Raw genomic sequence first — 27,292 nt, 5'->3', positions numbered from 1 at the left:
AAATGGCCTCCTTGGCTTAAATTCAGATCCAACTCATGGCAAATCAAGCCCAATAGGAAAGCCCCAAACAGAAACCAGTGGCTCCTACCGGCCTGGACGTTGGGGACGGCGGTGTGGCGAGCGGGAGCATCTTGGATTAAACCATCATCTATAACTCCCTTGTGGAGTTTTGGGGAGAATGGCAGCCCTGCAGCATTTGGCCATCTTCCAACAGGAGGTTGGCCTGCTGGTCTGGGGGGTCCCCCGTGGGTCCCCCGTATCCCTCTTTCCGGCCCCACAGCCCGGCCAAAGAGCTCCGAATGTGCTTGTGGGTGAGGAAGACCTGCCGGCCGCAAGCCTTGAGCTGCTGCAGGGGCGTCTTGGAGCATTGCCTGGGTTCCCCCCCCTTGGAGGCCTCGCCCTGCAAGAGAAGGCCGCTCTCGTGGCTCACCGACCGTCTGAAATGGCGTCGGGTTTGGGGTTTGGGGGAGCTGAGGATGGTGATTTGAGACTCTCTGTTCGACCGGAGTGGTGCCCGTCGGGAGTCGGGGGAGAATTGTTCCGCAGGAGCGTGGGAGATTTGACTGTTGAGATCCTCGCCGGCCTCCGATGCTTCTGACCGAGATGGAAACGGCTTTGGAGAAAGGTTGCAAGATTCGTCTCCTGAAGAGCCAGCCCTGGGGCTCTCTGGTGGTGCCGCCCACACCATGTGAAGACTGAGTTGTTTCATGCCAGATACGACTTCTGTCATGCCCGGCTGAGCTGCCTCAACTCTGCCACGGTCCTCCTGCCCTCCTGGGCTAGTCGGAGCTTCATTTGGAGAGAAATCGGCTTCGTCTGCGGCGTCTCTCAACGAGAGGTCGTCCGGCAAGCTCAGAGATCGCCGAAGAACTTTGTGACACATGGCGAGGGTGATGCCTTGCCTACTTGTCTGGGCCAGGGCCTCCATCTTCGCCAACAGCCCTCTTTTTCCAACGGGGATCCCTGCATTCTGACGAGCGTTGAGCACTTCAAAATAGGGCGTTGGTTCCGCACGTCTTCTGGATTTCACATCCTCCAAAGTGCCCGGGTTTAAGGGGACGCGAGCACTTGCGTTTTTACTGGGCGAGCAGCTTGGAGACGCTTCAAACGAATCCAAAAGAACAGATTGTCAGAGTACATTCATGAATTGGAATAGAGCGGCGGTGGCTAACCTTTTTGGGCTCCTGTGCCAAAAATTGTGTACATGCTAGCACCCAGAAGGCAATGCATGCCCCCATGCCCTCTATGCAAGCGTGCGTAATCCCCACCCCCCCTCGCCCCCTTACCTGCACTGCACCTCACAGCTGATTTTCGGCCAGTTTGAGGCCTTTTTTGGCCTCCCAGAGGCTTGAGGAAGGCTTCTGCAGGCTTCTGCAGGCCGAAAATTAGCCCCGCTTCATCACTTCGGTATTTTCGGAAAAACAGGAAGTGATGAAATCGGGCTATTTTTCGGCCTGCAAATCCTGCAGAAGCCTACAGAAGCCTTCCTCAAGCCTTTGGGAGGCCCCAAAAGGCCTCAAACCGGCCCAAAATCAGCTGTGAGGCAGTTTGCCTGCAACTCGCATGCTGGCACAAATGGCTCTGCGTGGCATGTGTGCCATAGGTCCACCATTATGGGAATAGAGCATAGTAGCAAGGTCAGCCAATGAATAGGCATAGAAACTAAATCGGCCAATGAGGACAATTTGGAAACTGAAACTGGAAGTAGCCTAGACATGGCTCTATATTAAGCTCCGCAGCTCTGAAGCTACGTTGAGCTCTGAGTCTGCCTATTGAAAATGAAAATGTTTCTCTCCTCTGCTTGCCTGCTGAACTAAAGTGAAACTGAAGTCTGTTTCTGAGCTACTGAAGTTACTTGCAACGTGTTTCCGTTTGAGTTTGCTCCGTGTTGGAGAAATCTACAAACTGGTGTGTAAAATCTACTTATTATGTTTATAAAGATGTTAAATGAAGCATCAGCCACCCGTGTTGATTTTTCTGGCGCTGCATTAACGCTGCAAAGCTCTGAATACAGATGTTTTACACCCCTTCTCCAAACCCCAGTCCTTCTTGGGAGCTCCTTCAAGGGCATCCGGCTCAACCAAGCATACCTCTTTGATCTTCCTGGACCTTGTAGGATTGCAGGCAGGCCCGCTGCGGCAGGGTCACGGAGAGGTCTCCTGCCTCTTGCCACCTCTTCTTCAGCGGGAACCGTCCACTGGGGTCTGCTCCTTTGGCAGAGGGGGAGTGCGGCTGCTGGGACGAGGGGCGGAAAAAGAGGAACAACTTTAGAATGCATCCAGTAGTACTTTCTCTAGTTTGATCCATTCCAGAGGTGGGATTCAGCGGTTTAGACCGGTTCTTGAGAACCGGTAGCGGAAATTTTGAGTCGTTCGGAGAACCGGCAAATCCCACCTCTGACTGGCCCCTCCTCCATCTATGCTCCGCCTCCTGAGTCCCAGCTGATCGCCTGGGTCTTCTTGGGTTGCCCTGAGAAGGAGAACGGAGCTGGAAAGCAGGTTAGTGGGGTGGGGAGGGAAGGGGGATTTTTCAGTACCCTTCCCCTGCCACGCCCACCAAGCCACGCCCACAGAACCGGTAGTAAAAAAAAATTTGAATCCCGCCACTGGTCCACTCATTGTGAAAATTACTTCTACTACTTCTGTGTCAGAAGCTCCACAGTTCTTCCACAGTGAAAGGATCTGCCAGCAAGTTCGCCCATTGCCCGGGGGATGCATAGTGGACTGTCCTTTCATGCCCCTGCAAAGTTTCCCTGTGAGGTGGTATCCATTTATCGACTCGTGATCCCCTGCTTTCGAACTGCGGGGTTGGCAGGAGCTGGAGTAAGGGACGGGAGCTCACCCCATCCAGTGGCAGCAACGGGTCTCGAACGTGAGCCTTCTGATCATCAGCCCAGCATTTTTCCCCTCATGTACCAGTTCTGACCCAGTTCCCCAAGCGCTACAAACCCTTTGAGGTTAAACCAATGATTCCTTTATTAGGAGTGCCAGCAGCCTCGGCAAAATAATTCTCTCTCACCGCAGGCTGACAAGTCTGTCTGGCCAGGAGATGAATAAGTTGTCTGCCACAACTATTCGTGTCCGCCGCCTGCCTTGTATCCTCAGAGCTACGGTGGGGGCTTCGCTAGCAGCGGTGGCTCTTTTGTGCCAAGGACCGGCTCATAGATTTCCACTGCTCTCCTCTCCTCTGCCTTCTGCAATCCATGTATCAGGCACTGGGCCCAGCTGTTCCTCCTCTTCCTCCTCAGCCACCTCCAGACCTGGGAGCTGTTGACTCTCCATCTGAGGGCTGACGGACAGCCCAGGCTCCGCCTCTCTCTCTCTCTCTCTCTGCCAGTTCTACTCCCTCTTCCCCCTCGGAGCTCTCAGGTGGCCTTGATGCTGACCCGGACTCCGACACTTCCTCCTCCTCATCTGATTCGGCTGTTGGATGGGGCCGGCGGCCAACAGGCCAAAACAGTACCCTTCCACTTAAAGATGGTTGTCACCCCCTGCCCTACTGAGGTGACATTTTAAGCTAGCCCCCCCACTCCCCCACCCCCAGCCATATCGGACTCCACCACTCTTGTTACCTGCTGGCTACTGATCCTGGGGATTGTAGTCCAGAACAACCGTGGCAGCTCTACAGAAAAATACACACTGACCCCCTGTGATTTCTAGAAATATCCTCAAGAGTTCTCACCTGGTCTTTGCTGTTGCGAGAGAAGATGCTCAAGGTTTTGTGGCCTATTTGCTTCCTCTCAGTGAGGGAGGGTGAAAAGCTGTTGGAGGCAGGAGTAGTGGACCTCCTGAAAGAAAAGACAGGTGGGGAGGTTGTTTTTTTTGGGGGGGGGGGTGTTTGGCATTTAACAACCACGTTACTAAGAAATAGAGCAACGTGTGCATCTAAGTTGTTGGAGATCATGCTACCTGGATCTTCCTCAACAGCTCAATTCCATCACGCCCAGCTAAAATAGGAATAAAGGAAGGCAAAACAAAAAACAAAAAACCCTGTGCTTTGGATATTTCCTTCTCCTTCCCCTCCTTTCTTCCTTTCCTGCTGTGTATTTTTTTGTTTTAACACGGTGAGCCGGAAGGCATGAAACTGGTTAGCATTTTTTACTCATACATATATATACAGTAAATATTCTAGGACAATTTCAGAATGGAGAACAAAGCAGAAATTGACCCTACCAGTCAATGACTACTTCAGCTTCAACCACATCAATACAAGAGCACACAACGGATACAAACTCAATGGAAACCGCTCCAAACTGGATTGCAGAAAGTACGACTTCAGCAACCGAGTGGTCAATGCCTGGAACGCACTACCTGGACTCTGTTGTTACATCCTCAAACCCCCCAAAACTTTAACCTTAAACTTATCCACTATTGACTTCACCCCATTCCTAAGAGGTCTGCAAGGGGCGTGCATAAGTGCACCATCGTGCCTACTGTCCCTGTCCTCTTGTCCCCCATTTATTCGTACTTATTTCCTGTATTCTTACTCATGTTTGTACTTATACCTATTATCTTGTAAGCGAGTGACAAATCAAATAAATATAAAAAATAAAAGAAAGAAGGAAAGAAGGAAGGAAGGGGGAAGGAAGGAGAACAGGGAAGGGGAAGGATGGAAGGAAGGATGGATGGATGGAAGAAAGGAAGGAGAGAAAAGAATGGAGGGAGGAGAGAAAGGAAGGGAGAGAATACACATTCCTAAGAAGTCTGTCAGGGGGCGTGCATAAGTGCACCATCGTGCCTACCGTCCCTGTCCTCTTGTCCCCCGTTTATTCGTACCTATTTCCTGTATTCTTATTCATGTTTGTACTTATACCTATTATCTTGTAAGCGACTGACAAATCAAATCAAATCAAGTAAATAAAAATACGCCAGAGAGAAAGACACACGTGTCCATGGAGATTCTCAATCATGCAGAGGTCATGATTCTCCCCCCCACCCCCCCAAGATGCTCTTCAAAAGGCCACTGGACTTTCTTGGGAGGTTTTCCTCACCCCCTTGAACATTTATTTGATAGTTCAGAATGGAAGAAGCTTCTTGGAGGAGAAGCGAAATGTTTTCAAAGAAAAAAAAAAACCACAGCCAAGAAAGTCCAGTGGCCTTTTGAAAAAGCACCTTTGGGAGAAAGGCACAAACTTGAAATACACCTGGTGGGGGGCGGGGCTGTAAGGGTGTGTCAGAATGACGGCTGTCACCAGGTGATTGATGCCTGGCCTCCGAATTGCATCATGCTGTTAAAATGCGGCTCATTATCGCAGCCAAGGCAGCTGTTTTGCAGCGGCAAGTCTCAATTTGAAAATCCGCAACATTTGCATGCGTCGAGAGATAAGGGTCTTCCCGCTTTTGCCAAGCCAGGTAAATATTTCTAGTAAAAGCCTGACCCACCCACCTCCGAGGGCGTTTCCGGCTGCTGCTCTGTCTCCGCTGAACTTTCCCGGTTGGAGGTTCTGCGCCGCCTGTAAAAAAGAGGCAATGAAGGAAAGGCTCGGGGGACGCAAGAGGAAGGAGGCCACCTCCATCGAAGCGAGAAAAGTGCACACACACACAGACACAACTTAGGTTCAGTTTCACGCAAGCATTTACACCTGGGGTTCTTGGCTTTCTCCTTGAGATAAAAATTGGGACTGATAGCGAACTGCACCCGTTCGATTGGAGCAACACAAAAATCATTGGCTATGTACATATATCTATGTCTATCTTTCTATCTATCTATCTATCTATCTATCTATCTATCTATCTATCTATCTATCATCTATCTATCTATGTATCGATCGATCTATATCCATCCATCTATCCATTATATCTATCTATCTATTATATCTATATATCATATCTATCTATCATCTATCTATCACCTATCATATCCATCTATCCATCTATCTATCTTGTATCATTTCTCTCTCTCCTCTTTCCATTTCTCTTTCTCTCTCTCAATCCTATCTATTCTGTCTATCCTATCTCTCTCCCTCTCCCTCTTCCTATCTATCTATCATCTATCATCTCTCTGTCATTCCCTCCCTCCCTCCCTCTCTCTCTACCTACTGTACCTACCTATCTACTTACCTACACCCATACAGATACATACATAAGTATTAATCCCTGTCCATCTTGAATGTGTGGCAGAAAGAGGAAACTTGTGGCTGAATCTGGTTGTTCTGCTTCGGGTACCACAAAGCCCCCTCCCTCCCGGAAGGTAACAGAGAAAAACAGGTCATGTGAAGGGGATGTGTAGCATCCCAGACAATCCTGCAGACGGACCCTGATCGAGCCTCACATATACACCATGTCCTGGATAGAAGGACATGGGGCTGGGGGCTGGGGGGGGGTCACCTTGCATCCAAGTGATGTCAGCCAGTCCATCAAAAGAATCCCCACCATTTCCATCACAGAGGTCTGAACCGGATAATCCCACGTCCGATCTCCTGTGGGCAAAATGGTGGACAAATCTTACTGTTTGGTCCAGTTTCCTAATGGGGATTATTATTATTATTTTTTTAAAAGGGGGGGGGCAATGCTGCCCTTCGATGCCTTTTAAATTTATATGCCACCCATCTCTCTCTGCAATCAAGGAGAGAAGCAACCTGGAATTAAGGAGAAACTTCCAAACAGAAAAGACAATTAACCGGTGGAACCGGTTTGCCTTCAAATGTTGTGCGGGCTCCATCACTGGAGGCTTTCAAGAAGAGGCTGGACAGCCACCTGTCCAGGTACAGATCCCTGGTACAGGACTCCTACTTGAGCAGTGGGTTAGACTAGAAGGCCTCTAAGATCCCTTCCAACTCCGTTTTGATTCTGCAAAACAACTCAAGCCAAACCTCCTCCACATCCCAGCTGGGTTTCTTAGCAATTCCACCCTGACTCTTCGATCAGCGATGGGAGTTAATATCTCACCGTTTGCTTGTTTGTTTTTTAAAAATTTATTTATATGTCTTTAACATACATAAGTATTCAATAAACATGTCGTTTTACATATACATAACAATAGTAATAATAATATTCTTTACTTGCATATAATAATGTTCTTCCCACTTCTGATTTCTACTTTTATGATCTAACCATCGGTAAAACAAATCCTAAGGTTAAAAAACATTCTCCTTTATCCTTTGTCTTTGATGCTAACCTACGCATTTCTGCACACTCTAATATCTTATTAAAATTATATTTTCATCTGAAGGAGTTTCCTCGTTTTTCCAACGTTGTGCAAATGCAATTCTCTCTGCCATCAAAACATGTAAAATTAAATATAAAGGTAAAGGTTACGTGCTAGTCATTTCCGGCTCTAGGGGGCGCTGGTGCTCATCTCCGTTACAAAGCCGAAGAGCCAGCGCTGTCCGAAGACGTCTCCGCGGTCATGTGGCCGGCATGACTAAACGCCTTAGAAGGCGCACGGAACGCTGTTCCCTTCCCACCAAAGTGGCCCCTATTTTTCTACTTGCATTTTTTACGTGCTTTCGAACTGCTAGGTTGGCAGAAGCTGCTGGGACAAGGAACGGGGGTTCACTCCGTGACATGGCACTAGGGATTCGAACCGCTGAACTGCCGACCTTTCTGATCGACCAAGCTCAGCGTCTTGGCCACTGAGCCACCGCGTCCCTCTAAAATTAAACATACTTTTCCTTTATGGTATTTTTCTGGCGAAACACCTAACCCAAAATATTCCACCCCGACTTCTTCTATCGGTGATGGGAGTTAAGATCTCACCTTTTCTTGATAGAAAGCTCAGTAATTGTCACCACCTCCTCCGATGCTTTCCGCTTGGAGCCAAAGGATGTTTTCAGGACTGGGCTTCCTTGGGACTCTGTGGGAAGAGGTTCAAAAGCAGCGTGAAACCGAACATCCCAGCCGCTTCAGTAACTCTGACGGGCTGACATGCGGACCGACAGATCTTCCACACAGCAGGTTATATGTCCTCACCCACCCTCCATTGCTATCTCAATAACTTTAAACCAGGGTTGGGATTCAGCCGATTTGGACCCGGTTCAGGTGAACGGGATGTTAAATTTACACCTGGTTTGCCGAACCTGTAGTTGAACCGCCCACCCAACTCCTCCCAGGAGTCTCCACACAGCCCATTTGGGATGTGCAGGGTCTGTGAGGAGGCCCCGGAAGGAGGAAAAAATGGGCCACCCAGAAGTCCGGAAACCGGCCTGTTTCCACCTTCTGGTGGGCCTCCGGAGCCCAGGGCGGCCATTTTCATCCTCCCGGAGGCCCGAGGGAAGCCTCTGGAGTCTGGGGAAGGCGAAAAATGGCCCTCCCGGAAGTTCCAGTAGGCCACGCCCACCATGGCCACGTCACCTAGCAACCAGGTTGAGAACCGGTTGTTGGGATTTTTGAATCCCCGGCCCTACTTTAAACCCTGGAGCTACCTGCAAAAAAAAATTATTAAAAAAATCAAAATTCAACGGCAATTCCTCCTCACCTTGTTTCATTTCCAGGTCAGGACTGATGCAAAGGGTTCGACAGGTCTTGAATTTGCTCAGGGCCTCAGTGACCATATCTGCAAGGCCAAAAAAAAACTCCCAGCATTTACACTCCCAAAATACTCATCTCCGTCCACCTTCCTTCTTTCAAAGATCCTTTCTCCTAAAGGATTTTCCAAAGGAAAAGTCGTAATTAAAAGTCTTGGTGGACAGCCAAGTAAATATGAGCCAACAGTGTGCAGTGGCAACCAAAAAAGCGAATGCAATCCTAAATTGCATTAATAGAGAGAGACATTCAAGACCAAGGGAGGTACTAATACCTTAGCCTTAGGAAGACCACACCTATATCCAGTTTTGGTCACCATGCTATAAAAAAGATGTTGAGACTCTAGAAAAAGTGCAGAGAAGAGCAACCAGGACGATTAGGGGACTGGAGGCTAAAACATACAACGAACGGTTGCAGGAACTGGGCTTGGCTAGTCTACTAAAGAGAAGGACCAGTGGAGACATGATAGCGGTCTTCCAATATTTGAGGGGCTGCCACAGAGAGGAGGAAGGGGGTCAAGCTATTCTCCAAGGCACCTGAAGGCCGGACAAGGAACAATGGATGGAAACTGAACAAGGAGAGCTTCAACCTGGAAATAAGGAGAGGTTTTTTGACAATGAGAACAATCAACCAATGGGAACAGAAGTTGCCTTCAGAAGTCGTGGGAGTGCCATCACTTGAGATTTTTAAGAAGAGACTGGACAGCCATCTGTCAGAAACGGAGTAAGGTCTTCTGCTGGGTCAGGGGGTTGGACTAGAAGACCTCCAAGGTCCCTTCCAATCCCATTATTCTATGTTCTGCAGTCGTGTTCTCTCCCACCCCGTGTGCCTCGAACTTCGCAAATGTCCCCAAATGGCTATTGGAGGTTTTGGCCTAGATCAGCCTCAGACCTGACCCAAACGTGGTTCTTCCTAACTTCTCACATTACAGATACAGATTAACAGAGTTGGAAGGGACCTTGTAGGTCATCTAGTCCAACCCGCCCCCCAGCAGGAGACCCTACACTATTTCTGACAGATGGGAGTCCAATCTCTTCTTGAAAGCCTCCAGGGATGAAGCTCCCACAACTTCTGAAGGCAACTTCTGTTCCATAGGTTGGTTGTTTTCACTGTCAGAATAGTTTCTCCTTATTTCCAGGTTGAATTTCTCCTTGTTCAGTTTCCATCCATTGGTCCTTGTCTGGCCTTCGGGTGCTTTGGAAAATAGCTTGACCCCCTTCCTCCTCTCTGGGGCAGCCCCTCAAATATTGGAAGACTGCTATCCTGTCTCCCCTGGTCCTTCTCTTCCCTAGACTAGCCAGGCTCAGTTCCTGTAATCATTCTTGAAATATTTTAGCCTCCAGTCTCCTCATCGTCCTGGTTGCTCTTCTCTGCACTTGTTCTAGAGAGTCTCAAGATCTTGTTTTTAAAGCATGGTGACCAAAACTGGATGCAGTACAATAATCTGGGTTTTCCCTGGCACACTCACAGCTTACGCTGCGTCGCCGTCTCCTTCTCCCTGCGGTGTGGTCATCTTCAGCCTCTTCGTGGCCTGGCTGAAACTGCCGTTTGGTTTCCAAATCTGAAATGGCGGCATTAATTTTCTCCCGGAGAGGCTCAGGAATCGTGCCTAAAGCCAAGGAGGCAGACAGGGAGAAAAACGTCGTCGGTATGAACTGGGTTTGATATAGACATTATATACAGTATATATATTAATACCTTTAATTAAAATTCAACATCAAATGTGAAACTATGAGCTCTCCTAAAAGGAAGAGGGGGTGGAAAGGGAATACAGGCAGTCCTTGACTTACGACGGTTCATTTAGTGACTGTTCCACTGAAGAGTGTGACCTAGGACTGTTTCTTACACTTACGACCATCGCAGCAATCCCGATGGACACGTGATCGAAAATTGGCACGAGGCTTGGCAACTGGTTCATACTTTATGACGGTCACTGGGTCCTTGGGATCCCGTGATCTGCTTTGGCGACCTTCCTGCCCAGCCAAGCCAATGGGAAAGCCAGATTCGCTTCACAACCGTGTGTTGTGGCCTGCCAGCTGCCAGCAGAGCTGGCAGCAGACTTGGACAGTGACGAGGTTGGGCCAGTCCTGGAGTCTGGGGAAGGGTCTGACGAGGACTCTGTGTCGGGAGGCCGAGATGGGGCCAGGATCGTCTGACACTTATCAGCTGCCTTTGGAGTCAGAGATCAGTGGGGAAGAAGAACAGCTGGAGCCTGTTCGCAGTGTGCACATGCACAGAGCTGCCAGACGAAGGGAACAGCTGAGGGTCAATTTCGAAGTAAAGCCACAATGGACAGTGAATGGCCCCTCCCATAGGGAATAAAAGAGGAGCAAAAGGGGAGTGGGGTTTAGTAGGAGACAATTAGTTCATTCGGGCATGCTTGCCAAGTACAGTATTGTGCCATCTGAAAGATATCGGCCTGGCCCCTCTCCAAGCCTGATAAAGGTCTGTAATTGGAAACTATCTTGAAAGACCGTTGACCAGGACTTTTTTGGATAAGAAATTCATTGTCAGTCAAATAAAGGGGGTGTCAGGATTCCAGCAATCACTCTAATTAAATCATGATCCTTGAGCCAAACTTCATAAAACTTCTTTCATTAGAGGCGACATACTGGCACTGCCCTGTATGAAGCCAACTCTGGCATACATCATTTCCAGTCCCCTGTGACCCTGTTTCTCCCCTCCCCTCCCCCGGGTGTGTCATAAATCAGATTCTCCAATTGAGCACATACACGGGCTGAGTGTCATCATTCACATTCTCCAATTAAATATATTTGTGTCATGCCCCTGTTGGAATCTGATTCTGAGGGGGAGGTTGAGCAGCTGACAAGGAGTGTGGCTCCGGTAGCTGTGGAGGAAACTCGGGAAGGGCACAGTCCGGCTGGGCATTCAGAGGAAGTCCCAGGGCACCCCCTCTTCATCCTAGGCCACATGGAGGAACGGAGAAAGGAGCAACATGGCTTATGGGGGAGAAAAGGGCCCTGATTCCCTTCATTAGCTGCCGCTGGGAAAACAGGATTTAAAAAGGGCGTTTGCTCACAGCACCTTGCTGGAAGCAAAGCGTGAATTATCTTTGTAAAGTCTTATCTGGGTTCTGGCGTCTTCCCAACTGTGTGTGTTTTGTTATCTTTTGAAGTCTGCAATTCCTTCTCCTGCCCTGTCTCTTTAATTGCTGCAGAGGGGTTTGTGTTGGTTTTTATTTATAATTTATATGTACTTTGGGTTCGGACTGCATTTCTTCCCTTTAAAAACTGTTCTTGGGAGCGTTTTCTTTTCTCCAGCCGATGATAACTGGACATCGGGGGCCAAGTTGGAGGTATGAAAGGGGCTTGACCTACTTTTGCGACTTTGTCGCTTTTGTGCCACGCCCCTTTGGGTCATCACAATTCACGGGGCAAAAGCTCTGGTAGTTTAGTTACAATCTTTTAAAGATAAGTAAGGTGACCAACCGTCCTCCTTTAGGGAGGACCGTGCTCCTTTTGGTAAGTTCTGTCCTCCCTCAAAAAGTGCCCTCCTACATGTCCTCCCTTCTGATATTTGAAGACTAATCTGTAAATCTCCCTATTTGATCGATGCCGATCCGATCCGTTGCGTGTGATGTGACGTATTTGTATTTGACATGACAATTCATCAAGACTTGGTACAGTGAGGCGAGACGCAATTATGGGAACGCCTCTGCTCCACACAGGAGAATTGTTTTGAGAGAGTGTGTGCCGTGCGCAAGTGGCTTTGTTTTTTGTTTTTTTTTCTTCAAATTATTTGTGGCCTCCTTTTCATTGTAAAAAAGTTGGTCATCTTAAGATAAAGAGTTGGAATGTACTTCTGCTTGCAAACTGCTGCACTGCTATTCCAGATTTCCTTCCTCATTTTTTTATGGCAACTACTAAAACAGGCCTAGGAATGTTTTATGAGTTGAATAGAAGTTTATCAGGATGAAGACTCAGGCTTCGTGCTGTTGGAAAAGCATAGATGAGAACACCGTACTGCTAACTTAAGAATTGCGGTGATTTGCTTAACAATCGTGGCAAGAAAGGTCCTCGCTGAACCCACGTTTCACTTAGCAGCATGAATTTGGGGCTCGTTTTTTTGGGTTGTAACGCAAGGATTACTTGTAACAGAACCAATGAAAAGTGCAGGAAAGAAGCAACAAGAATAATATAGACTTACATTACTATAAGTCCTCAACTTGCAACTGATAGTTTAGGGACCCCGTGAAACTGCAACAGCGCTGAAAAAGGTGACTCAGGAATGGTCCTCGCACTTACAACCGTCAGTAACATGATCAAAATGCGGGCGCCTGGCACCTGGCATGGATTTATGATCGTTGCCGTGTCCTGGGTTCAAGTGATCGCCATTTGCAAGCTTCCCTGCTGGCTTCCAACCAGCCAAGTCAATGGGGGGGAGCCTGATTCGCTTAATGACCATGTGATTCACTTAACAATGGCAGTTGTTTGTTGAACGACTGTGGCCAAAATGGACGTAAAATCACACGTGGCTCACTCAGCACCCGCCTTCTTTAGCCCTGCAAATTCTGCTCCCAATTTTAGTCGTATATCAGGGACTCCTGAGAGTCCTCAACTTATGACCCCAAGGGAGCCCCAGATTTGTAACGTTAAGTGAAACATTTAAGTCAGTTTTGCTCCATTTTACGAACTTTCTGGCCACTGTTGTTAAGTGAAGCACTGTGGTTGATAAGTTAGCGGCCTGGTTGTTAAGTGGATCTGTGCGACCTTGACACGCAGCAATGGTGACAAGTATGAATCGGTCGCCAAGCGCCTGAATTTTGATCAGGCGATCGTGGGGGAGGCTGCCACAGTCATACGTGTGAAAAACGGTCACCAGTCCCTTTTTCCAGTGCCATTGTAACTTGGAACAGTCACTGAACGAACTGTTGTAAGCCGAGGATGACCTATTTAAGACAATCGGTCAAAAAATAGCCCGCAGCACTAACTAACTTGCAGGACATAGCTGGGCTGGCTTATTAGATCCAAGCTTATGGCTGGTCCTTGCACTTACAACCGTCACCACGGTTGGCTCGCTTCGCCCGGAAGGTCGCGGAAAGAAAGACGGATACGTGTGCATGCAAGTCCCTGCAAGCTGTGGCAAAATGCAAGGCACGCACACACACACAACACACACATACATACACACAGAGTTCAGAGAAGGCAAGAATTTCTCATCCGGCCGCTTTCCCTTCCCGTAAATTTGGGCTGGGCGGAAGGCTCTGTTCCTGGGGTAACAAGTCAAGATTCCTCCCTTCCAATAAAACAGGACCTGCTTTATTTCTGTCTCCTGTGACTCATGCCCCCAGAACGGCTCCGTTCCCTTCCTTGCCAAATGGCTCACCTTTGGCCTCACCGTCACTTTAGGCGGACTGAGCCATTGGGGATAATAACCAAGAATCGTGGTTGGAAACGGACCCCCCGTTGTGAAACCAGAGAGCAACGCCAGACCAGATTTTAATATCTATCTATCTATCTGTAAAAGGGAAATACCGCTCACGCATCGTCACGAAATCTCCAGAACCGTAAAGCCTACAAACTTGAAATTTGGCCCGTAGGTTCCTCTTGGCTTCTAGGGGCTCACTAAGAAAGGATTCTTCAAAATGATCATCAGAGTATTAATATTTCCTATATTATTATTATTAACACGCTCTGATGCTAAGGAGTTCTACTCCCCCTCCCCACCTGAAAAGGAATCTCTTCCAAATGCAAAACACAAGCAGAGGAGTTTCAGTTTTGGTTTCACAGCACCAAGCAGCTTGAGTACAGAACAGTTGAGCTAAGCCACGCCCAGGCTCCTTCCTGTCTCCCTCCTACTCACACAACAAATACTGCTTCAGTTTCCAAACAGCCCTCAACTCTCTCACACACGGACAGGACGCTAGGCAGATGAATACTGATGGATGCTGGTAGGTAGAGGCAGAATTTTTCCCTTTTATTTTCCTCCCCCAAAACTACGCCCGACCGCATAGTTTTGTAACGAAGCACGGGTGTAGAGCTAGTTTAGAATAACAGAGTGGTAAGGGACCTTGGAGGTCTTCTAGTCCAACCCCCTGCTTAGGCAGGAAACCCTGCACCACTTCAGACAGGTGGTTAGCCAATCTCTTCTTAAAAACTTCCAGTGTTGGAGCATTCACAACTTCTGGTGGCAAGCAGTTCCACTGGTTAATTGTTCTGACTGTCAGGAAATTTATCCTAATTTCCTTTAAGGTTTATTTATCACTGCTCCCCCGCAAAGTAGGAACGAATTAAAACATTTATATGGCTGCTCAGAGGTGTTATTCAGCCGGTTCGGACTGGTTCTGAAGAACCGGTAGCAGAAATTTTTGAGTCGTTCGGAGAACTGGCAAATACCGCCTCTGACTGGCTCTGCTCCCATCTCTTCTCCGCCTCAACGAGTCCCTGAACAGGAGAACGGAGCTGGAAAGCAGGTTAGTGGGCTGGGGAGGGAAGGGGGATTTTGAAGTATCCTTCCCCTGCCACGCCCACCAAGCCACGCCCACAGAACCGGTAGTAAAAAAATGTTTTGGATCTCACCACTACGGCCACCCATCTGAAACCAAACTCGGGGTGTGGGGACTCCCAACCCAAGGGAGGCAAAACACGGTGTAATTAAAACTGAACGTACTGTATGCTGCGTCATTTTAGCGTGCAGATCACAGATAATCAGAGTTGGAAGGGGCCTTGAAGGTCATCTGGTCCAACCCCCACCGCCCTAGAGGGAGACCCTACCCCATTCCAGACAAATGGCAGTCCAATCTCTCCTTGAAAGTCTCAAGTGATGGTGCTCCAACAACTTCTGAAGTCAACTTCTGTTCTTTTGGTTGATTGTTCTCACGGTCAGAAAATTTCTCCTTATTTCCAGGTTAAATCTCTCCTTGTTCGGTTTCCATCCATTCTTTCTTGTCTGGCCTTCGGGTGCTTTAGAAAACAGCTTGACCCCCTTCCTCCTCTCTGGAGCTGGCTCTCAAATATTGGAAGATGCTCTCCTATCTCCCCTGGTCCTTCTCTTCCCTAAACCAGCCAAGTGCAGTTCCTGTAACCGTTGAGTGTGCGTGCCGATGAGTGTGCATTCAAAGGGACAATAAAGTTATTCTAAGCCTAAGTCACAGTATATAATAGAAAAACAAAATACACTGCTCAAAAAAATAAAGGGAACACAAAATAAGACATCCTAGATCTGAATGAATGAAATATTCTTATTAAATACTTCGTTCATTACATAGTTGAATGTACTGACAACAAAATCGCAAAAAAAATGATCAATGGAAATCAAATTTAGCAACCCATGGAGGTCTGGATTTGGAGTTACTCTCAAAATTAAAGTGGAAAAAAAAAACTACAGGCTGATCCAACTTTGATGTAATGTCCTTAAAACAAGTCAAAATGAGGCTTAGTAGTGTGTGTGGCCTCCACGTGCCTGTATGACCTCCCTACAATGCCTGGGCATGCTCCTGATGAGGTGGTGGATGGTCCCCTGAGGGATCTCCTCCCACACCTGGACTAAAGCATCCCCCAACTCCTGGACAGTCTGTGGTGCAACGTGACGTTGGTGGATGGAGCGAGACATGATGTCCCAGATGTGCTCAATTGGATTCAGGTCTGGGGAATGGGTGGGCCAGTCCATAGCATCAATGCCTTCATCTTGCAGGAACTGCTGACACACTCCAGCCACATGAGGTCTAGCATTGTCTTGCATTAGGAGGAACCCAGGGCCAACCGCACCAGCATAAGGTCTCACAAGGGGTCTGAGGATCTCATCTCAGTACCTAATGGCAGTCAGGCTACCTCTGGCAAGCACATGGAGGGCTGTGCGGCCCCCTAAAGAAATGCCACCCCACACCATTACTGACCCACTGCCAAACTGGTCATGCTGAAGGATATTGCAGGCAGCAGAACGTTCTCCACGGCATCTCCAGACCCTGTCATGTCTGTCACATGTGCCCAGTGTGAACGAATTTGCCAATCTTGGTGTTCTCTGGCAAATGCCAAATGTCCTGCATGGTGTTGGGCTGTCAGCACAACCCCCACCTGTGGATGTCGGGCCCTCATACCACCCTCATGGAGTCTGTTTCTGACCATTTGAGCAGCCACATGCATATTTGTGGCCCGCTGGAGGTCATTTTGCAGGGCTCTGGCAGGGCTCCTCCTGTCCCTCCTTGCACAAAGGCGGAGGTAGCGGTCCTGATGCTAGGCTGTTGCCCTCCTACGGCCTCCTCCACGTCTCCTGATGCACTGGCCTGTCTCCTGGTGGTGCCTCCATGCTTTGGACACTACGCTGACAGACACAGCAAACCTTCTTGCCACAGCTTGCATTGATGTGCCATCCTGGATGAGCTGAGCCACTTGTGTGGGTTGTAGGCTCCGTCTCATGCTACCACTAGAGTGACAGCACCGCCAGCATTCAAAAGTGACCAAACCATCAGCCAGAAAGCATAGGAACCGAGAAGTGGTCTGTGGTCACCACCTGCAGAACCGCTCCTTTATTGGGGATGTCTTGCTAACTGCCTCTGCTTTCCACCTGTTGTCTATTCCATTTGCACAACAGCATGTGAAATTGGTTGTCAATCAGTGTTGCTACCTAAGTGGACAGTTTGATTTCACAGAAGTGTGATTGACTTGGAGTTACATTGTGTTGTTTAAGTGCTCCCTTTCCTTTTTTTGAGCAGTGTACAATCGATACAAGAAAAGACGCAAGTAGAAAGGCCAGGCGCATGCTTTGCGATGCACAAACCCCACAACATAACGCTTCCCAACACCAAATATTATAAACATTGTGTTGACATATAGCTACTCTGGGGTTGCTTGCACTTGTTCAAACATTCCCAAAGAAAGAAACCTTTGTGCAAAGAAGGCAAACACTGTCCTAGACAAAAGAACAAGGATGGTGAAGAACATTAAGGGTCAGAGAAAGGAAGAAGGGGGGGGTAGAAAGTGTCTCCCCCAAACACCCTGGAAAAGCCAGGTCTTTGCAACCCTTCTGAATATTAATAGGATAGGAGAAGCCATTGGAATTTGGGGAGGGGGAAAACTTCATTCCAGAGGGCAGGCATGGCTGCAGAGAAGGGGATTTGGGCATGTCCCAACCAGTAGCACGGATTAATCTCCCCCCCCCCGCCCATGCAAGGCTTTGGGGGAGAAAAGCCAGGTCTTAAGGGCTTTCCCTTAAGGGTGGGATGGGAGGCTGCCAGATTCCCCCCCCTCCCAAAAGAAGGGAGGTCTGTGGGGATTGGAAGCTGCAGCAAACACCAAAGGCAAAGTCACGGCAGATTGTTTGGCCCCCTTGATCTCTATGAAAGGGAGGGCAGGTCAAGGAAGTAGCCTTCCAGGGAGAATCCTCTGTGTGTGTGTGTGTGTGTGTGTGTGTGTGTGTGTGTGTGTGTGTGTGCGCGCGCGCGCGTCCGTCCGTCCGTCCGTCCTGAACAGCTATTGGCCAGGCAAGTATCAAGGAGACCTGAATTGGGTGCTGAGAAAGTAGCTGCTGCTATTCTAGCTGAACACAACAGGGGGCAGCACGTTACCACCTTCAAAGCATTGGGAATCTGCATTTGTTTTTTTTTTTTTTTTTACTGTGTATTTATTCATTATTCAGTTATAAATAACTCAAGGCAGCGAGTATACTTAATGCTCCTTCCTCCTCCTTTTATTTTTTTTAATCACAACACAACCCTGTAAGGCGGGTTGGATTGAGAGGGAAAGACTGGCCCAAAGCCACCCAGCTGGCTTTCAGGCCTAAGGCGGGACTAGAACTCACCATTTCCCGGTGATTCACCCCAAATTGCCCCACCAGCTTTCACACCTAAGGCAGGATTAGAACTCCCTGTCTCCTGGTGATTGGCCCAAAGTCACCCATTCGGCTTTCCTGATTAAGGAAGAACTAAAACTCACCGTCTCCTGGTGATTGGCCCAATGTCACCCAGACGGCTTTCATGTCTAAGGCGGGACTAGAACTCACCGTCTCCTGGTGATTGGTCCAATGTCACCCAACTGGTTTTCATGCCTAAGGCAGGACTAGAACTCACCGTCTCCTGGTGATTGGCCGAAAGTCACCCAGACAGCTTTCATGCTTAAGGCAGGACTAGAACTCCCAGTCTCCTGGTGATTGGCCGAAAGTCACCCAGTCGGCTTTCATTCCTAAGGCAGGACTAAAACTCCCAGCCTCCTGGTGATTGGCCCAATGTCACCCAACTGGCTTTCATGCCTAAGGCAGGACTAAAACTCCCAGCCTCCTGGTGATTGGCCCAATGTCACCCAACTGGCTTTCATGTCTAAGGCAGGACTAGAACTCCCAGTCTCTTGGTGATTGGCCCAAAGTCACCCAACTGGCTTTCGTGCCTAAGGCAGGACTAGAACTCACCGTCTCCTGGTGATTGGCCCAATGTCACCCAACTGGCTTTCGTGCCTAAGGCAGGACTAGAACTCACTGTCTTCTGGTGATTGGCCGAAAGTCACCCAGACGGCTTTCATGCTTAAGGCAGGACTAGAACTCACCAACTCCTTCCTTCTAGGTCAGCCATCACTCACAAGCCGCATCCCCCCTCCCCCATTTTTCAGGCGGTGCCAAGTAGAAATCTCCCCCCACCCCCCGGCCATGAACCCATGACCCACCAATCTCCGAGGCATGGCTGATCAGCACTTGAGTGACCGCCATTTGGCTCCGCAGCTGCTCCTCCGCCTTGCTGATGCCCATCTGGTTGGACATCTCCCCGGAGAAGAGGTTGGGCACAAAGATGATGGCCAGGTTGGCCAGGTCCATCTTGTTCTGGGCACACCTGAGAAGAAATCGCAGAAAGGATCGAAACAAGCGGTTTGGAAGGGAGCAAGAAAGAAGAAACCAACAAATCAATAAATAACGCAAGGAGGAAGAGAGGGGGAAGGAGGGCCGTGCGATTGGGCTGATTCCTTGCCTGCCCTTGTCTGAAAAGCCAATGGTTTGGTTCCTTTAAGGCAGGGGTGTCAAACTCGATTTCAGTGGGAGGTGTGGATAGGAGGTGTGGACAGTTCAGCGTTACTCATTGAGGCTCCGTTTCCAGCCATGATGGCCTCCTGCAGCTCTCTGCCTGCAAAAAAGTTTGGGAGGGCTGCCGGAGGCCGTTGTGGGCGGAAACGGAGCCCAGGAGGCCTGTGTGTGGTCCTCCCGAGCTCCATTTATGCTGGCAGAGGGCTGCAGGAGGCCATCATGGGCAGAAATAGAGCCCAGCAGGCCTGTGTGTGGCCCTCCCGAGCTCCGTTTTCACTGGCAGAGGGCTGCAGGAGGCCGTTGTGGGTGGAAATGGAGCTCAGAAGGCCTGTGTGTGGCCCTCCCAAGCTCCATTTTCACTGGCAGAGGGCTTCAGGAGGCCATTGTGGGTGGAAACGGAGCCCAGAAGGCCTGTGTGTGGTCCTCCTGAGCTCCGTTTTCACTGGCAGAGGGCTGCAGGAGGCCGTTGTGGGTGGAAACGGAGCTTAGAAGGCCTGTGTGTGGTCCTCCCGAGCTCCGTTTATGCTGGCAGAGGGCTGCAGGAGGCCGTCGTGGGCAGAAATAGAGCCCAGCAGGCCTGTGTGTGGCCCTCCCGAGCTCCGTTTTCACTGGCAGAGGGCTGCAGGAGGCCGTTGTGGGTGGAAACGGAGCTTAGAAGGCCTGCGTGTGGCCCTCCCGAGCTCCGTTTTCACTGGCAGAGGCATCACAGGCTGCTCCTTCCCTGTTTCCAGGGCGGTTCCAAGGGCCAGTTCATAAGCACCCTGCAGGCTGGATCTGCCCCGCGGGCTTTGAGTTTGACACCCCTGGTTTAGGGCAAACCAAGTTGCTAGTGCTCAGGGCTGTGTTGATGGGCGCATGCTTTACGTGCCCTGCGATGTTCCACTTCCCCTCTTCCCCCTCCTCCTCTGACGAGCCTTTTTTTTCTTTTTCTTTTTTCTTTTTTACAGAATGAATGTGAGGCTTCACGAGCACCACCGTCATTACAGCGTTCAGGTTGTGGTGACTCATTCACAAACTTCTCCTTTGCGCGGTCGCGGGAGAAAAGGGCTTTGCTGTCACACGGCAGAAGAGGAGAGGGGGGGGGGATAAAGGACCCCGTGTCCTTGGAAAGCCCGGGAAGGCTCATTCATTCCAGCAAATGGACCTCCGTCATAAAAGCAGGGGTGTTGGGCGGGCCCACGGCTGCCCATCGCAACCCCGCCAGAGCTTTGGAGTGCAGCGTCACGGGCTGCTGCCGTCCTCACTTTTTGGGGTTCGCGACGTGCAAACAGCTCCCTGCGGGTGAGGAGCTGAGCTTTGGGGAGTCACATTTGCCCCTTTCCGGCTTTTCACAGAAAAATGCCGATCGCACAATCCTTCTAGAGCAGCTCCATGAAACACACACACACACACACACACACACAGACCAAGTATGAGACATTCCTGACTGACAGAGGAACAAGAAAGACAAAATAAGAGTCAGGAATGTAGGTTTCTGGCTATCCAAGCAGGCAAAAAGAGACATGGAGACGAGGAATTCACCCCAGAAGCTTTGGGGCAGGGCTGGGGGTCTGGAGATGGGGAGTTAAGAGAATTAGGATTCCCAGTGTGGGCGCAGAGGGGTGGGAGGGGGAGGGCTGCAGTGGCTAGGGAGCTCCACAGAGTTAGGCAAAAGTGGGACAGACAGAACCAGGCTAGAAACCAGGAGACTGGGAGTTCTAGTCTCCTGTTAGGCAGGAAAGCCAACTGGGGCTGGGCATTGACAGTGGTAGTCGCCAGCAGTGAGTTCAAAGCCAACGCAGGGTGAGTCTAGTGGCAGAGATAGATGGGCTCTTGGGCCATCAGAGCAGAGACAGTGAGTTCTAGTCTCACCTTAGACAGGAGAGATAGATGGGCGTCTCTGGGCCAATCGCCAGGTGACAGTGAGTTCTAGTCTCACCTTAGGCAGGAGAGCCAACTAGGTGACTTTCTCTCACCCCAATCCACCTCATAAGGCTGTTGTAGTGAAATAGGTGGAGAAGGAATGATTAGATGGGTCATTTATTAAAAATAATAAAGGCAGGATGGAAATAAGACCAGTCAATAATCCATCAACAAATACATCCCCTGTTTTGGGGGGGGGGATCTCACCTGGCCACCACCTCCTGCAGGAAGCTCAGAAAATAGCGGAGGATGCTGGAGTTACGTGGGGGAAGCAGACAGGTGATCAGGAGGGTCAGCGAGTCCCGATCTTCTCGGCTTTGTTGCTGCACCTGGCAAAGGGGTCCTTGCAGCTCGGCGGGGATCAGGGGTTCAGGGAGGCTCCTCAAAAATTGTTTTACCAGAGTGGCCACATCGCACGGGAGGGCCATGTGCAGGCAGCGCTCGCCTGCTTCCAGCCGGGCCTGGAAGGCAGAAACGCCAGCGATCTCATCCAGGTTGCAGAAATCTTACAGGTTAACAGACTGGGAGGCAGAGGTGGGATTCCGCCGGTTCTGACCAGTTCTGGAGAACCGAAAGCGGAAATTTGGAGTAGTTTGGAGAAACCAGCCAACCCCATCTCTTCTCTGACTCCCATCCAGTCCCAACGGATGGGCTGGGTCTCCTTTGGTTGCCCTGCACAGGAGAACGGAGCTGGAAAGCAGGTTAGTGGGGTGGGGAGGGAAGGGGGATTTTGCACTATATCTTTCCCCTGTCACGCCCACCAAGCCATGTCATGCCCACAGAACCGGTAGTAAACATTTTTGAATCCCACCACTGGTGGGAAGGGACCTTGTAGGTCATCTAGTCTGACCCCCCTCCCAAACAGGAGACCGTACACTGTTTTTGACAGGTGTCCAGTCTCTCCCTGAAAAAGCCTCCGTGGATGAAGCTCCCACAACTTCTGAATAACAGAATAATAACAGGTTGACAGACAGAGGTTGGAAGGGACCTTGTAGGTCATCTAGTCCAACCCCTCCCCCCAACAGGAGACCCTACACCATTTCTGACTGATGGCAGTCCAGTCTCTTCTTGAAAGCTTCCAGGGATGAAGCTCCCACAACTTCTAAAGGCAACTTCTGTTCCATGAGTTGATTGTTCTCCCTGTCAGAAAGTTTCTCCTTATTTCCAGGTTGAATCTCTCCTTGGTCAGTTTCCATCCATTATTCCTTGTCTGGCCTTCAGGTGCTTTGGAAAACAGCTTGACCCCCTTCCTCCTCTCTGGGGCAACCCCTCAAATATTGGAAGGCTACTATCCTGTCTCCCCTGGTCTTTCTCTTCCCTAGACTAACCAGACCCAGTTCCTGCAACCCACTCATCGTATGTTTGAGCCTCCAGTCTTTTGCACTTCAAATTGGAAGACCTTACAAAATCCGTGGGGCTCCTTAAGGTCCTGCATCCTATCCCTATAGCTCCCAGTCCTGGCCTGTGGTACCTGAAGACCCAGGCAATCTTTCCCGGGATGAAAAGGGGACACTGGTCAACTTAGATCATTGTTAAGAAAGCAGATCAGAAGGGCTGGAGAGAATGAGGGTTCCCCCGGTCAACTAGATTTGATTTTCCTGAAACGGGTGCCTTCCAGATGAGTGGGACTACAAAATCCATAATTCCTGGCTTGTTGTCAGAGACTGGAATAATCCAGCAGCAACATCCTGTTTCCAATAATAGTTGGAAAGGGAAGGGATGGGAAGAGGGAAAAGGGAAAGGGAGGGAGGAAGGAAGGAGAGGGAGGAAGAGGAGAAAGGAAAAGGGGAAAGGAGAAAACAGAGGAGAAAGGTGCAAGCTCTCCATAATCCCCAAAACTAAGAAAATCCCCTCAAATCCTCTAGGAATCCCAAGGGTTCATTTCAAAACACACCTGGACTTCCTTGGTTTTTTTCTCGAAGACATTTCACTTCTCATCCAAGAATGGCTCTTTGGTTCTTGGACGAGAAGCAAAACGGCTTTGAGGAAGAACCAGGAAAGTCCGGTTGCCTTTTGGACAAAACACCCGTGGGACAACCATGTCCTGGACGACAGAGATTCTCCGTAGACATTCTGCAGGAATGCTTTTTCCTAAATAATTTTGCTGGTTTTAAACTAGAGAGCGGCAAACTCCCAGGTGGCTCTGATTAAAAACCCTTTATTGCTTCGTTTTGTAGGGTGGGGCGTGATGTGGAATTCCACGTGTTAAGGCAAATAGTCCAGAGGTGGTAGCGGAAATTTCGAGTCGTTCAGAGAACCGGCAAAGACCTCTTCTGACTGGCACCGCCCCCATCTATGCTCTGCCTCCCATTGAGTTCCAGCTGATTGGCTGGGTCTCCTTTGGTTGCCCTGCACAGGAGAACGGAGCTGGAAAGCAGGTTAGTGGGGTGGGGAGGGAAGGGGGATTTTGCAGTATCCTTCCCCGCCATGCACACCAAGCCACACCTACCAAGCCACACCATGCCGCGTCCACCAAGCCACGCCTACCGAACCGGTAGTAAAAAAAATTGAATCCCACCACTGACCCATTCCCAAGCTTACGACTACAGCTAATCCTCCGAGTTAAAACTTTGTATTAGTTTATCGAAGTATAAAATAGAAAGGAAGAAAAAAAGATGGAAAAATAAGAAGAGAGGAAAGGAAAAAGATACGGTTATAGTGTACGGGAGAAGAAATAAAAAGGAAAAAGGCACCAACTTCCAAGTCTCTTTGGCACAGTCGAAGGGAACGACATTACAACCCCACAACTTTTTGCTTTGCTTTGTGTACAAGCCATTTCTATAACAATAAGCCTATCTGGTTTACAAAAAAACAGAATCAAAGTTTCATTTATCTATTTTTTTTCTCATCGCCAACACAAAATCTGGAAGCAATTTCAAACTAGAGACCAAATTAAATATACTGGTAATTTCTTATTTGTTAAAAAGAAACATCTCAGCTTCCTTTGCTGTGAGGAATAATACTGTATATCATTCATTCTCATATTTTTGAAATCTAGCCCATAATATTTTATCAACTTTAAGATATTGTTCAGCAGTACTTTAAAAAAAAAAAAAGGTGAACAATCAACCCATGGAACAGAAGTTGCCTTCAGAAGTTGTGGGAGCTTCATCCCTGGAGGCCTTCAAGAAGAGACTGGGCTGCCATCTGTCAGAAATGGTGTAGGGTCCCCTGCTGGGGGTGGGTGGGTTGGACTAGATGACCTACAAGGTCCCTTCCAACTCTGATTATATGTTATCTGTTAACTTAAAGCTTTTTAGTAATACATATATCTTTTTTTAAAAAAAATCCATCCTAATTAATTAAATTATAATCAAGTCACTCCCTCCAGCTTATTTTTTCATGGAATAGAGTCTTTCGTTTCTTCAGAGAACCCATCAATCTTTACCTAAAGAGAATCTCAATTTTATTGATATCCATTTTTTTTTAAAAAAAGGTCCCAAATCGTCAACATACAACTATCCGTCAAGTGACTGTCCAAAAGGTACAACGGTACTAAAAAAAAAAGAAAGTTTTTCACGCTAACGACTCGCTGGGCTGCCATTCCGTCGCTTTTACCTTTAAAGCTTTGATCCGTGTCATTGAACCGCATTTCCGGAAAAGGCCCTCGAGGTGAAGATGGGGTCGGAGATGCTCGCAGGCGTCCACTAGAAACCTGGGACGGGGGGAACACAAACACGGAGTTAATGGGATGAGCCTCCACCTGGTTGGAGAAGTAAGGGCTGGTGTGTTTCCACCGTGGAATTACTAAGAGAAGGGAAGAGATGGGTGGAGGAGCTCAGGCCAAGGCCGTCACATGTGTTACATGTCACTACATCCTGGGGTGCACACACACACACACACACACACACACCCCTATGTGTGAATTCTTCTTTGCAGATCCAGCCAGTGACATATTTTGCTTTGAAGTCCATTCAACCATCAAATCCAGGTCAGTTCCTTGCATGAATCAACCGGAAACCGGCACTCAGTTTTTAAGGGTTATTCTGTACCAATCGTCACCTCTCTTTGGTTACTGGTTCGAACCTTATTGTTCAGCGCTGAATAAAAAAGCAGGTGTGAATTCTCTTGCAAGGACTCACAGGAGACAGTAATGCTCCTTGTGGGGTCCTGGGTGCTCCCTGAGCTTGGCTGTTTCCCTGACTAGGTAACATCATCAGTGCTAGAAGGAGGTGGGATTTGCAGAGAGGAGGAGGAGGAGGAGGAGGAGAAGGAGGAGGAGGAGGAGGACTGTAAGGTCCTTGGTGCTCTCTGAGCTTGGCTGCTGTCTTGCAGACATTTCACTATCCAACTAGGTAACATTATCAGTACTAGAAGGGTGTTGGGTCTAGAGAGGAGGAGGAGGAGGAGGAGGAGGAGGAGGAGGAGGAGGAGGAGGAGGAGGAGGAGGAGGAGGAGGAGGAGGAGGAGGAGGAGGAGGAGGAGGAGGACTGTAGGGTTCCTTGGTGCTCTCTGTGCTTGGCTGTTGTCTTGCAGACATTTCACTATCCAACTAGGTAACATCATCAGTATTAGAAGGGTGTTGGGTCTAGAGAGGAGAAGGAGGAGGAGGAGGACTGTAGGGTCATTGGTGCTCTCTGAGCTTGGTGATTTTCTTGCAGACGTTTCATTATCCAACTAGATAAGATTATCAGTGTTAGAAGGGTGTGGGGTCTGGAGAGGAGGAGGAGGAGGAGGAACTGTGGGGTCCTTGGTGCTTTCTGAGTTTGGCTGTTCTCTTGCAGGCGTTTGATGACCCCACTAAGAAACATCGTCAGTGGTAGACAGGTGTGGTCTGCTCGCTGTAAACTCTGTAGACAAAGCACTGATCATACTACCTCGTTGGGTCATGAAACATCTGCAAGGAAATCACCAAGCTCCAGGAACCCCAAGGACCCCACCATTCAACTCTGACCTACAAAGATTCTCTTCTATCGGCAGTAATGCTTCTTATTTCCTTAGCGCAGGCAGAAGTGACGTCACACCCTTCTCCCAAATTAGAGTTTGCGGTTCCCAACAGTTCTCTTTCCCCAATTAATTGAGAGGAAAACATTTTCTTGGGATTATCCAGGATGTGCAGAGAAGTGCATCCAGCATTACTCACTCTGGCACACCTTCGACATGTTGCGAAGGACGCAACGAGGGAAGCGGGAGGCCAAACAGCCCCGAGGTTGGAAAACGCCCGTTTGGAGCCTTCTGTAACAAAGGAAAGAGCAATTAAACCGTCAAACTGTTGCCTTGATAGCTACATATTTATTTCCTTTAGACGGTGCAATTTTGTAAAAAAAAAATCCGCTGACGTTTATAGCCCAGCAAACTGGAACATTGGGAGGATACAGTTAGTCCTCGACTTACACAAGCTCATTTCGTGACCGTTCGAATTTACCACAGCACTGAAAAAAGCGACTTACAACTGGTTTTGGCACTTAGGACCAGAGGTGGGCTGAGACCGGTTCACACTGGTTGTCGCAAACCGGTAGTTAAGATTGGGCACAGTTTGACAAACTGGCAAATCCCACCACTGGCCGGTCCCACCACCGCCCGTTTTTCAGCCTGTTTTGGGGGAGGCCCAAAAATCCTATGTGGTGACATCCATGACAGCAGGGTTCTGATATTTGAGGGGTTGCCACAAGGAAGAGGAGGGGGTCAAGCTATTCTCCAAAGCACCTGAAGGTGGGAGAAGAAGCAACAGATGGAAACAAACCAAGGTGACACAAGGAGAAAAGCAACCTGGAACTAAGAAGAAATTTCCTGACAGTGAGGACAATTAACCAGTGGGACAACTTGCCACCAGAAGTTGCAAATGAAGGTTTTTCAAAAGAGATTTGGGCAGCCATTTGTCTGGAATGGCATACGGTCTCCTGCTTGAGAAGGGGGTTGGACTAGAAGGTCTTCAAAGTCCCTTCCAAGTCTTATTCTGTTATCTCAGATCAATTAATCAATGGAACAATTTTCCTTCAGAAAGGGGAGGTTTAAGAGGAGACCGG

At 49.0% G+C, this 27,292-nt stretch overlaps 1 protein-coding gene across 1 annotated transcript; it reads right to left on the bottom strand.

Annotated features, from left to right (window-relative positions):
* Positions 1–8: 8 nt before the first annotated feature.
* On the bottom strand, positions 9–26,510 carry LOC113445956 (uncharacterized). Its single transcript, XM_026715361.2, has 12 exons — positions 26,410–26,510; positions 24,885–24,981; positions 21,534–21,787; positions 19,073–19,236; positions 9,931–10,071; positions 8,416–8,493; positions 7,698–7,794; positions 6,327–6,418; positions 5,386–5,452; positions 3,682–3,787; positions 2,091–2,235; positions 9–1,101 (listed from the first exon to the last, which is right to left on the bottom strand). The coding sequence occupies exons 2-12, from the start codon at positions 24,906–24,908 to the stop codon at positions 149–151; spliced, it is 2,121 nt and encodes a 706-aa protein (XP_026571146.2). The 5' UTR covers positions 24,909–24,981; positions 26,410–26,510; the 3' UTR covers positions 9–148.
* Positions 26,511–27,292: the final 782 nt, after the last annotated feature.

The sequence above is a fragment of the Pseudonaja textilis genome, chromosome 10 (genome assembly GCF_049901715.1).
Source record: "Pseudonaja textilis isolate UNSWEBS1 chromosome 10, rPseTex1.2, whole genome shotgun sequence".
Classification (NCBI taxonomy): Eukaryota; Metazoa; Chordata; class Lepidosauria; order Squamata; family Elapidae; genus Pseudonaja; species Pseudonaja textilis.
The sequence above is the reverse complement of the archived record's forward strand: the minus strand, read 5'-3'. Positions and strand labels throughout refer to the sequence as shown.